General features: G+C 37.6%; 1 protein-coding gene across 2 annotated transcripts in view; it reads left to right on the top strand.

Moving 5' to 3' along the window:
• Cdc27 (cell division cycle protein 27) overlaps positions 1–13663 on the top strand; it is a 57894-nt gene that overhangs the window by 24490 nt on the left and 19741 nt on the right. For both annotated transcript variants that reach the window (XM_083129435.1, XM_083129434.1), the window contains exons 10-11: positions 10754–10979; positions 13352–13479. In XM_083129435.1, coding sequence (XP_082985561.1) covers positions 10754–10979; positions 13352–13479 — 354 coding nt within the window. The remainder of the gene's footprint in view (positions 1–10753; positions 10980–13351; positions 13480–13663) is intronic.

Raw genomic sequence — 13663 nt, 5'->3', positions numbered from 1 at the left:
GAGGTCGCGAACTTTAGTATTCTTTTCAAAGAATGGACATTTCTCAAGAGAATGAAACATATTTCATGTTCTTGTGTGCCATACAAGTTGAATAATAAGCCAAAATGTGATTATTTTTTTTTAACGAAAAATAGGTAATTTGCATTTTTGGAGGAAAATTGTTATAACTCTGGCACTATGTGAGCAATATACTTCGGATAATTTTTGTTTTTCAGCTAAAACATCAGAGCATGCAACCATGCACAATTCAGAACGAGGGACGAGGAAGGGGGCTTGGGAGCACGTCCCCCGAATTACAATGAAAAAAAATCTGAAGTTTGCCCCCTCTTCTCCCACTGTTTTGGAAATAAGGCGCAAACTTTAGTATTTTTTTCAAAGAATGGACATTTCTCAAGAAAATGAAATATATTTTATGTTCTTGGTTGCCATACAAGTTGAATAATAAGCCAAAATGTGATTTTTTTTTTTACGTAAAAAAATGGGTAATTTGCATTTTTGGAGGAAAATTGTTATTACTCGACCACTATGTGAGTAATCTACTTCGGATAAGTTTTGTTTTCAGCTAAAACATCATAGCATGCAACCGTGTACAACTCAGAACGCCGAACCGAGGAAGGGGGGTTTGGGGGTCACCACCTCCGAATTTCAATGGAAAATATAAGAATCTCGACTTTGCCCCCTCTTCTCCCACTATTTTGGGGAGAAGGTGCGAACTTTGTATTCTTTTCAAAGAATGGACATTTCACAAGAGAATGAAACATATTTCATGGTCTTGGGTGCCATACAAGTTGAATAATAAGCTAAAATGTGATATTCTTTTTTTTACGAGAAATAGGTAATTTGCATTTTTGGAGGAAAATTGTTATTACTCGACCACTATGTGAGCAATCTACTTCGGATAAGTTTTGTTTTCAGCTAAAACATCAGAGCATGCAACCGTGTACAATTCAGAACGCCGAACCGAGGAAGGGTTTGGGGGGCGCGACCTCTGAATTTCAATGAAAAAAAAAACAACATAAAAATCTGAAGTTTGCCCCTCTTCTCCCGCTATTTTGGGGAGAATGCGCAAACCTTAGTATTCTCTTCAAGGAATGGACGTTTCCAAAGAGAATGAAACATGTTTCTTCATATTCCTGGGTGCCGTACAAGTTGAATAATGAGCCAAAATGTGAAACTCTGTTCGGAAATGTGGTATTGATATGTTGCGGAGAGGGGGAGAGGTTGGTCATCAATATGAATTTCCCGGGCTTGCTCCAGACCTGTGTCGGAGAGTCTCCACCCAAACATAAGAGTACGAAGGTCCAAAAAGCACATTCATTTCGTAATCAGCACCATGATACCATATGGTATCATCGGGCCAGTACGACCTTACTTTGATGATACCATATAATATCATCGGGGGAGTAAAGGTTAAGCCTCTGAATATTACGTGGAAAATGCATTGAATTATCATTTGTTCTTGTGGCGCCGTCCGATAGTAAGGCATTTTGTTGGGCAAACAGAAGGAACATGGGAAAAAATAGGTTCTGTTGATACATACTATTTTTGTCGAATATCGCCACCCGACAAAGTATCTCACTAGAACATGCGACAGAAATTGCATGGACTGCAACATCCAACAAAAATCGCATGCATAAACAAGAAAAGCTTTAGACTGAAAATATGCTGCTGGAATTTTGTTACTCTTCTGGCTCACTTCACCTTATTTAATGTAGCAGTGCTTACGAAGGTTTTCTTCCATCATCCTGACGTATTACTGGTTTCGCACAAGTTAACATACGTTTACAATGACATTGCACTATTTTTAGATATCAAGAAGAATCCAACAAAACGGGATATATATTGAATACTGTCACGAAAAAGTGAAACATAAATCTGCATTGGTGAACGTTATAAAAATTGGCAAGTGCATGCTCGCATCCTCAAATTTACTGCAACACTAGTATTGCAATGAAATTAACGCCACTCTCTGTCCTGTCTGTTTAAACTCGTGAGAGATGGTCATTAATCTCTCAGTGAGTGAAGTTAATGTCCAATATTATGAAATAAAATACTAATAATAAATAAGTAAATATTTTAATATCATATTTAGTCGAATCATTCAATCATAAAAGCAAATCACTTTCTTCAAGAATTGACTTTTCTCTGCCAGCCCTGCTAAATTTTCACTTTACATCTACTAATTTATACAAGGGGTGACCAGAAAGTAATTTCCGATTAGTAGGGAACCGCAAACGCCAAAACCGTGAAAACTGGTAATTGCTGTGAAGTTATGTTTAGGAATGTGCAGTGATGTCTGGACACATTTTTCGCCCGTTCGAAATACCGAAATAATGCGTATTTGGCATAAAATGCGAATTGTTGGCGTTTTTAGTGATTTTTTTAAAAGAAATGTCCTAAAACAACGAAAAATTCCATGAAATCCAACATTCTTGTATTTTCTAGGACATGTTTGTGTACATAGAACATGCAAGTTTTCCAACATTTTGCTCAAGAGTAAACTATAGAGTTATACTTATACGTACATGAAATAATTCCGACATCCACATTAAATCATGTATTTCCCACGATTTTTTCAACTTCTATCGAAACCATTTGCATCACAGAGCAAAGTGGCAGGGTTCTAACAGGAGATCGAATGCGTATCTACCGTCACACGAGAGCCACATCTTCGTATTTGTCGCACGAGATACGTTTTGAATTACCAAGCTAAGTGCGCACCATCGGCATTTGTCAAGCGAGTAATAATGGAGCTCAGTCGTTAGGGCATGTGACTACTATGCGAGAGACCCGGGGTCGATCCCCTGCAGGGGAGAACCGGGATGTTTTCCACCTATTCAAACTGCTCCGGCACCCACCCAGCATCATATGAAGCTGATACCTTGAGGAAACTTTGAGGGATAAATGTAGCCAGGAGCGTGGTGCTGATCACATCACCCCCACCTTCGGCCGTGATCAAGAAAGTGTGGGACCCTAACTCCACACCCCTATACACCTTCATGGAAAAGTGCAGGTGAGCACTTTACAGATAAATGTTCTAAAACAAAAACGCGAGTTTTGGGAAACGTAACACTAACAACTCAAAAAAACAGCATGAAGGTATAATTTCAGATATTTGCCAGAAAATGCGCTAAATTGAAAATTAGAATTTTGGGAAAAATAACACCGTATAGTAAAAAATAAAAAAATAAGAAAATACACCAATTTGAAAAAAAAATAACAAAATATCAAAGAGTGCCGATTAGGTATAAATAAAACAAGTATATCAGTTGTAATTTATTGCATTAGTAACAGTGAGTCCTAACCTAATTTTCGACATAATCACCACCTTTGTTCTGGCATTTGTCGTAGCATGGCACTAAATTTTGTATGTCCATGGTATATATGTCTGACAGCAAAGACTGGAACTATATCTACCGCAGTATAGCTGTCAAATCCTTGCCCTGCCAGAAACCTCTTCAGTTAAGCAAATAGATGAAAGTCTGTACATTCAAGGCCAGGGCTGTTCAGGGAGTGTGGTCCAAGATCTCTCACCTGAAGTGATGCAAAGGGCCCGTGTGTACTCAGCTGTATGGGGTTGTGCACATTCGATTGGCCTTCCGTGAATTGTCTGCACCATTGTCTGACCATACTATCACTCACGACGTCCGGTCTGCACACCTCACACGATTGCTGCTGACTCTGTGCCAAATTCTGAGCGTGCAATGTAGGCTACATCGCAGTCGGTGGGAGACTGTGTGAGAGCTGCAATCTTTAACCTAGAACTGTCCTAAAAATGCTGTGCCAGATTACAGCTACATGCCACTTCTTCCTGCCTGCTTGTGTGTGTGTCGCTCTCCGACCACTAGTGCTGCGTATAGGAGGAACCATTGGAGCTTTTTTCAGGATGCCCCTCGTATATGAACTTTCAGAAGCTTTTATTATTAGTGTTTTCCTGTTTTAATGTGTGGTTAGCTAAATGAGGTACCTATACAATGCAATTCTATAAGTTCCTTGCGTTAAATTTCTAATACCTACATACCCTTTTCATCAGCATTAATGGTATAACTGCATGTTGTCAGTTTCACAGTACTTCACTTGGATATACTGTACTGAAGCAGAAATCCCATTGATAATGTAAGGAAATATGACACTTTATTTTGTTCGATTCAATTGTTTCACTTATATGCAAGAGTTAAGTTGTTTGCTTTACAGAGAAAAGAGAAGTAGCTTAATGCATTGAAAAATGAGTCTGCACTCATGGTTCTTGCAAGCAGAGGGTTCCAAACCTCAGTGGAAATATCAACATATAATACCGAGAATGTATAAGGAGACTGATAAATTACATTTTTTTTCTTAATCACTCTTCACTCTTATCTCATTTAGTCGTAACTTTAGAAATAATCAAGTATTTTATTTTAAACTTACTGCGTATGACAAAATTCCGTATTCCTTCCGTAGCTTGTGAATTGTAATAATTTTCCAAATTCACTATTTTGCAGTTTGAATTCAAATCATAGAGAATAGAGAAATTAAGTCAATTTCATAGAAGATAACATTGGTACTTAACAAAACCATTCGTGGATCTGTATTATTTCCATTTGCAAAAACATCGATTTACTTTAGTTTGTAATTGTCAGGGAAAAATGTAAATTTTGTCCTGGAAAACCTGGAAAAGTCAGGGAATTTCATTTCTGCTTGTTTGTAGCCACCTTGCACACGTCAACGTAATTCTTTCTCAGCGTGGACTCAATTGGTATTGTCTATTTTGTATAATTGTGCAAGAAGGCTCTCAAAGACTGATTTTCCACTTTCCACAGTGGTATACCTGCATCAATAAATGCTTTGCGTAACTCCATTGAAAACTCGGATTTTCGGCTGTGATCTGTCAGAAGATCTGGAAGCTGACATACTTTCTTCTGTCCGATCTTCCTACTTGCAGCCGATTTATATTTCTCTGACAACACGTGTTGAGATATGAAATATTTCTTTCTGTTCACAGCTTTCTCACACACTTTACACAGAAGAACCGGTCCATCTGTAGAAAAGATGTCAGTTCCAAATTCAGACACATAGCGGTTTAACTTGCTTTTCAGAGTCACACTTTGTCTGGGAGGCATTTTAGCACAGTTGTGCACTCCAAACTACACAAACTACAAAAGAGAACTGGCAGCGAATTTCTGTTCAAGAAGGCGAATTTGAGACAACAATCCCTTATCGCGATGCGAGATCAAGTACGTTTGTTTTGCTTCAGCAAGGTAGTCAGTTGCGTTGTTGTTTCTGCGAAACCGATAATGAATGCAATGTTGCCAAACTGCCTGGTATTGAATTTAAAACTTGTGAATGAATTGTTGCTGTGTAAATTAAATATGTGGTGGTGTTTGAATAACAAGGGTTATTGAAAAACATAATCAAATAGAATAAGAGAAATATAATTTTAAAAAATGCCTTGTCGGAATGACAAATGAGGCAAAAAAAGGCAGCGTAAGGTGAAATAAGCAAAAAAAAAGGCAACAAAGTATTGTTCAGAATGTTAAGAACCTTCGGATCGGTGTACTTTTGTGTTCAATTTTTGTCTGCCAGCGTCAGAAACGAATAGGCATTTTGCCTAATATCCGGGCTCTAGTAATTACATATTCTATTCCTTTCTATATATATATACCTTGAACAGGAAAATTTCAATGAATTATATAACACATGATTTTGCATAAGTTTTGTTAGATATTTTTGCATATTTGCCAGGATGATACATATTTTACATATTTGCTAATTTACTTTACATAAAACAACATATTGCAATAGTGTTTTTCCTATATTTTCATTCTCTGAAACATGATGAAGAAAATGTGTAGGTCACGTGATGTCATATTTGCTAATCAATGAGATGCATAGTGCTTACGGTCACCTAAAATTGACTGCCAATTCGAAAGACAGACTGAAGAAGAAGAAGAAAACTGAAACTGTTATTTATCGAAAGATGCTGTAGTTTCTTCCCCCTTTGGGTTACATATTTTCGTTTAGGTTTAGGCAAATCTCCTAGAAACTTGGCATCGGTGGACAAGAAAGCTAATTTCCTGTACATAACAAGTTATACAATATGTTCCCTTGTATAAAAAGTGCAAAAGTAGCTATGCATTTTCATTTGATTGTTCTTTCTGTAGATGCTTTTTTTTTACAATTTGTTTCGAAAGTTACAAAGAGCTGTCTTACATATTTGACAATGATTTGCGATGTGAAAAGTAATTAATAGTTGGGAGAATTGGTTTCTTAAATATGTAAACGTTGCTGTGCTTTTTTGAATTTATAAATTTGATACAAATTTTTATTTTAACGACTTATGTCCTTAAAATTGTGTTGAATATGTTCAAATAAAATAAATTTCTAGTAACATTCTTGAAATTGCTTAGATACTCTATTATTATTATTAATATTACATATTGTTTGATACTACATATTTGACTACATATCCTTTTGATAATACATATTTTATCAATTATTGTTACATATTTATTTACATACAGTCAACTCTCGATTCAACGACCTTGAACAGTTCCCGGGAAAAGGGTCGTTATTTCGAAGGGGTCGTTATTGGAATTTGCACCAATTTTCAGCTTAAAGGGAGCTCAAACGGACACCAAGATGCCTAGGAGATGGTAACACCATTTATCCTGGTAGTTATACAACCTGTTATGCACAGGATGCATGTTATGAGAAGGAAAATCGAACATGAAAAAGTTATCACAAAAGATGATTTAAAATAATGTTACTTTGTTTCAATTGTGCACAGTCGTTGCTTTTCCAGGACATTCTTACAATTCTAGTTCATGAGAAACCCGTTTGCACTGAGACCAATGGAAAGGAGAAGAATCTCTCGCTTATTGCAAGTGAAACTCGAAGAATCTTGACAGTCAGACTGGTGCCAGCAAAAGTCGGGAGATAATCGGGCATAATGAATGTTGGATTTTATATGGGTTTACTGGAGCTTTGTCTGTTACAAGAAAGATTAACTGGTAAGATTAGATCTCTCGGGAGAAACAACACAACCTCTCTAGGTATAAGACAAAAAAAAATAAAGGCAGGGCTGTAATTTTCGTTCTGGTTCGGCTGTGTAAAATACATCGTAAAAAGAAGTCACTTTTCTTTGCTTCAACCAACTTCATTCACCCTCCTTCCCCATTCAAGGGAGCAGTCCAAACTCCTTCCTTGACTTGCATTGTAATCCAGCGTGAAAAAGGAAACGCTCAACTTGCGATCTATTTTCACCCAATCCGTATTCTAGGATGCTTCATTAAACAGCGTGGTAGTCGATAATCATTCGGGTTTGTAATTGAATTTCACTTTAAACTGTATATTTAGTCCCGATTAGCCCATCAGCATAAAATGAACTGAAAACAAGCTTTATGAAACTGCTGCGCATTTTCACACATCAAAATGGCAGATCGTTATTTACTCTCACGTTAATCGACGATTTATTGTTGGATTCAGTATTATTCTCGATGTCAAACACCCACCCCTCCAAACCTTTTCCCCTTGAATAATGTATTTTTAATCGGTCAGCGACCATTCCCTACATTGAACACATTTTTTTTCTCCACATGAATGGTTCTGAAGAAAAGCGGATGCAAATTAAATTTACAGATTTGCTTATCAGAAGGCGCAGAACATGAAGTTATTTTAACTCTTGTTTTCCTTTCTGAAGATCCAATTTCGTTATCGTCAAATCAAAACAGCTTTGCCAGATTCAAAACAATAACTTTTTCCTTCACGCTGGATGAGTCATCGCTGTTATCAGCAAGCAAGAGCTTCGCAGATGCTAGACAAAACACTGGCGCCAGCTAAAAACAAGCAGACCCGCTGGAAGTTCGAGCAACAGGTGGCCGAAGAGAAAAATGACAGCATTTTAAAGATAACGCAACTGTCGAAGACGGAACTTTTAACAGCAGTGTAAAGAAGAAAGAAATGATCCTTGCTTTACGTTTTACCATGCAAGAGACAATAATACGGGCAATATTTCCTATGCAGACAACAGCATAATAAAAAAAAACAAAATAAAAAAAAACAACTGAATTCTGCAATTATCAACATTGCCGTGCACACCAGTTGCGGAGAATGAGCTGGGGAAAGGGGGGAGGGTCACTTTTTTTTTTACTTGTTCTATGGTTTTTGTTCGTTCTTAATTCTCAAGAATATATCCGGAACTAGTTGCCCATTTTAGGCGTCAAAGGAAAGGAAGAGGGGTGGGTCCTTTTCCACCATCGCCTGTAATCAGCCCGCATCAGCAAGAAAATCGTGCCTGAAACAATCTGCATCGCACCCCCCCCCCCCCTTACGTTTGCTGACAGAAAAAGAGGGAGAAGTCAGTCAGCCAACGGAACACTTTTCTGGTAGATATTAGGACATCGACACAATTAGGAAAACGTATGAAGTGGGAAACGGGAGTTATGATGCACGTAAGATCGAAGTAAAATTTTGTGGAAACCTGGATGACAACGCATTAAGCGATTTGACGATCTTTAGTTCACCTATTTGGTTTTGATTATCTCTAACAGTTTCGCTGTTTTATGAAGTGTTGCAGGGAACAAAGAACACGTTTTGAATTAAAGTGGTTATGGGAAGTTGTCTAGAAGGCCGAGAGTTGCTCACTCACGGGAACCTGCTGAACTCTAGGTCAGAGCTGGACAGATGGGCCAGACTTCCAGGCGCCACGCATCTGTATTTTCAAACATTCCTTCGATCTTATCTCTCAAGGTGGTGTATTTATCGATGAAAGAGCTTGACCTGCCATATACATTGGCAAAGACTGCAAGTCCAGCAGTCATTTCGGGCTGCCCCCCCCCCCCCCCCCCCCAACCCGCGAGTTTTCAGCAGCTCTTAGGACAAGGAAACAAGTCAAGTCGATTTAAAATAACATCCAAGCACATTCGATCTTCTCTTCTGGCGTATCCAAGAGCAAGCGTGGCAAAACAAGCCTGGCGCATTGGGTAGCGGCCGTCGGGTTGGTGCGCTTGAGGGAGGGGAGGGCAGAGGTCAAGTGCTATTGGATATCACTCAAGCATGGTGTGGTGGTGTCTATTTTTATTTCAGACCCAATTGTGAGCGGTAGAGTGCTCGTAAAGGGAATGAGTGGAGGAAAAAACAACGCATTTTTCGGCCGATTTCCTTCAATTTTTCAACTTTTTTTTCCGAATTTTTCTAATTTTTTCTAAATTTTTCACGGTTCCCGGGAAAAGGGTCGTTACTTCGAGAGGGTCGTTATATTCGGGGTCGTAGAATCGAGAGTTGACTGTATTCTGTATTTTGATATTACATAAATATCAAGAGGTCTAGAAATGATGTAGGAAGAAATTGATGGGGCCATCTTGATTGTGTTTACCTTTCATTTTTAAAATCTTCTAGCTTAACTTAACCTTTTACGTGTTTAACTCCCGAGGAAGTCACATGTGGCAAAAGCTTAAGTCACTAAAATAGTAAATGCCTAAACTGGAATTTAGCAATTTAGTGAAATGATTGCATGTTGTGTTAAGTTTTGCCATATCCATAGAGGATTAGTTTAAAATACATTAGCCAAAATAATGTCATTGGTGAACTTACTTGTAATTTATTTTTAAAATCATGAACTAAAAGCATGAAATTTTGTTTTATTGACTATTTTTAATAATGGAATGTAATCAGAAATATCTTCAACACCAACTACAAAGTTTGCAATGAAGAGAGAATAAATCAGCTTATGTTATTTAGAAGTGGAAGAACTGGAATGGGGTGGGGGACAGTTTTTATTATCAATGAAATTTGGAACTTTTCTTTGTGCATGTGTCCCTTCATGAATTCAATTTAATCATTTTATTTATTGTCATTGCTGCAGCAGAACAGAATGCATCATGAGTAGAATACAAGGACTGTAGCTTCTCGTTATTACCATGCAAAACATAATTGAAGGGCTCGGGTGTAATACATGGTGACATTTTGATTATTTTTGAGTTACAAAGTAAAATGTACCATCCTTCAATTTTCGAGTGAAATTACCATGTCACACAATTTGCATTGGACTCAGTGAAGCCTTCTGAAATTGTGAAACACAACACGAAAACAATTATCTACAGTATAATAATAAATAGCCCATGGCTCAACAAGTCTTGAAGGGCCTAGGCAGATCTCCCGACTGCCAGTCTTCCTCCCACAATCCTACCTAAAGGTGGGGAGATCTTCAACTGGTAATGGGGTGACGTGGGGTCAGCACGTCAAACCCCCAGCCATTATAGGAGATTTCCGAGACTGGGTTATGCTACTCACTCGTAGCTCCCCAGTTTTCTCACGATGGTGGGTTGCTACCGGTCCTATTCACAGGCCGAAAATCCAGAGACTGAACCCAGGCAGTCTCGAACCCATACCGTCCTGCAGTCGGAGTCCAAAGCAAAGCACCTTAGACTGCACAGCCATGGAGGACATCTACAGTATAGCTTCTAATAACCTTTTTTCTTCATGAACTCTGAAATGACCAAAATGTCACTTACCATGTTTTACACCCGAGCCCTTCAATTGATATCTGGGAGTTTTCTTAAGAAGAAAAGACTAATTTCTAACATTACACTAAAGTATCTTTACTGTATTGAAGATAGGGGACAGTGTCTTATAATTTAGTATGATCTTGTCTTGCGATCTTTTACAGGGTTTTAACCATTCTCCATTTATTTCTTGGTAATTCTGGTGTTTTTCTTTTGTGTTGCTTTGCTGTTCATCTAGGACTGATGAAATCCATATTAAAATGTTATTTCAGGCATTTTAGTGAGGTCAGGGAACGTGAACCATACAGGATGCAGCTTATGGAATTGTATAGTACGGCATTGTGGCATCTTCAGAAAGAAGTTGCACTGTCTGCATTAGCCCAAGACTTGGTGCATCAGGACAGAAATTGTGCAGCTGCATGGTGTGCCGCAGGAAACTGCTTCAGTTTACAGAAAGAACATGAGACTGCTATAAAGTTTTTCCAGAGAGCAGTACAGGTAAGTCTATCTAGTACTTTAAAGTTTTTAAATAATTACGTGTGGTGCGTGTTACTCACTATATAATATAATCAATACTAAATTAGTAGGGACATTGAATTTTCGCGATGCGCGAAATGTTAAAGAAAGATGCAATTTTGAACATTCTGCACATAACTACACTCCCAATGATAAAATATGCATGAGTTTTATTTGCGAAGTAATGCGAAATGTGTGCTTTTCCACGAAATAACCGTGAAATATCATCAAATTAAGTAGAAAACACGCAAAAACCGGCAATCGAGGTTGTGCGTGCAAACTGTCGATTTGTAACTAAAGGTTTGCCTAAAGTTTCCTACCGCTTTGCAGCTGAAGAACGTTTTATCTTCGACCACATCAGGAAGATGCTGCAAATTGGGATTTCCCATGCACATAATCTCAGTTTGAAATCTTCGCTCCCTGTCAAGCTGCATCCCTTTCTTCCCCCGAATGTCTACTCAGCTTCCAGTTTCATTGAACTTGCTAGCTGTAGCAGCAATGAGATTAGTCTGTTCCCGCACATCAAGGGAAACAATGGTGTCATTTGTGTTCAGTCATGAATGAATTTTGTTAGTCATCATGTGATTTTCAACATGTGTTTGTGTATGTGCAGTAGTGATTATTTTATTTGTTGGACAGCAAGGATATCCTTTAAACACAAACAATGAATAAATCACTTTAGATATGCAATTTAGAAATGAAGTGATTTTGTGTTGATGTTTCCTTTTTGGTTGGACAGCTAAGTACATGTGTATGTGTACATTATATAAAAATGAAGTAGTTTATCAGTTTATAGCTCTTTTGTATGTTGTTTCCTCTCATGATGAAAAAGTGTGTGCTAATTTTTTTTCCCACCGCTGGTCTAACATTTTATTTACCGTTCTCCTCAGTTTTTATTTACCATAAATTTATCTCCCTATAAATTAGTATAAAATTGAACTTACTTACGTGATTGAGTATAAAGTTTAGAAAAACTACGTTTCAGGGTACAACTGCCCCCTTCTTCAGGTTCTTATTTTCTCTAGGAACTAATCATTGTGCCGCATCACTAAGTGTTAAAAAGGGATTAGGTTAGAAATAGTGAAATAGTCCCTGCCAACATTCCTGTCTAAAATTAACCATTTAAAATTCCCATTTTAAAAAGTTCCCCATTTCCCGTGAGACTTCTTAAACCCGGGTTCTTACAAAATCAGTAAAACATGTTCAGTTGCACAGCCAGCACAGAGGTCTCACGGAACCTCTACTATACTATACTATACTATACTATACTATACATGGTTATATTAAGTTTTTAAATGATGATGATAATTTGTACCACACCAGTATTTTTTTGAGTAGTTACTTTTGGTTATCAGGAACATTTGAGTTGTAGAGTAGCAAAATTATCCCTTCAGATATATATTCCTCATTTGCAACAACATTTCTTTCTTGAAGTTAACCCATGAATCTAAAAACGTGAAGTGATTTTTTAAAAATACACCAGTGTAGCCTTGGGCCTCCTAATGGCACAGTGGTAACATTGTCGCCTTGTAATCAAGGTTTCCTGGGTTTGATTCTCTGTAGAGTCACACAGTGGTTCGGATCCCACTTTAAACTTTAGGCCCAGTCCCGATTAGCCTATCTGTGTACAAAGTGGCCTTAAATCAGAAACTCAAACCTATGAAGCCACGGTTATATTAGAACTATTGTATATAGAAGCTACAAATCCCATGAACATTGTCACATTTGCAGAGGAAATTCATAAAAATACCAAGGAGTTACGTTTAACCAAATAATTCATGGTGTTATTATTAGTTTTGCACTTTTTTCATTTGCATGATTTTTGTCATTGCTAAAGCACTTTCTCATTCCTGGATTTTGCATTTTCTCGCATTATACATTCAATCTTCATAGTTCAGATAGAGCATAACATTACAACATTTTCTCACATTTTAAGTTGTTTTTTTGTTCACTTTTTCCCCTAAAAATATAAAAATGAGAAACAATACTAGAGAATTGGAGTAAATTAAGCTTTCTAAATAGCTTTGTGTTTAATTGTGAGTAGTTGGAATCAGTCATTTGCTTGGACTGTGTAACTCGGAGTAAAGTTTCGATTTGGCTTCAGACTAAGTAATTGCGTATTGAAGTGAATATGAAGGAGGTTACTGGCCTGCACTAAGTTGTGCATCAATTTGTCATGAACCTTATCCTCACAGCTTATATAGAGATTTGCATTTGCAAAATGAAAGTTTTAATATCAAATGGCTCCTGAATTTATATTGGTGCAAGGACTATATTATATATGGATTTTGAACTGCCATCTATATTTTGTTTCATTTATGTTCCATCTAATTTATTGTTTCTGTATTCAACAGGTGGATCCTAATTTTGCTTATGCACATACACTTCTAGGACATGAGTATGTTACTACAGAAGAATTAGAAAGGGCAATGAGTTGTTTTAGAAGTGCTGTGCGAATTGATTCTCGACATTATAATGCATGGTAAGTTTGTAGTACAAGGGTCATCCAGAAAGCAAGTTCTGTTGGCTAATTAAAAAAATACAAAATGTAATTGAACAATTGGCCGTGGTGGCTCATTCGGTAACGCGTCTGACTACCATGCTGAAGGTGCCGGGTTCGATCCCCGGCCAGTTCAAATCCGGGAACTTTTCTAAGGATGGAAGTG

This window comes from Lepisma saccharinum, chromosome 1 (assembly GCF_977018435.1).
Source record: "Lepisma saccharinum chromosome 1, izLepSacc3.1, whole genome shotgun sequence".
NCBI lineage: Eukaryota > Metazoa > Arthropoda > Insecta > Zygentoma > Lepismatidae > Lepisma > Lepisma saccharinum.
Note: the sequence above shows the minus strand (reverse complement) of the source record. Positions and strands in the feature narration are given on the sequence as shown.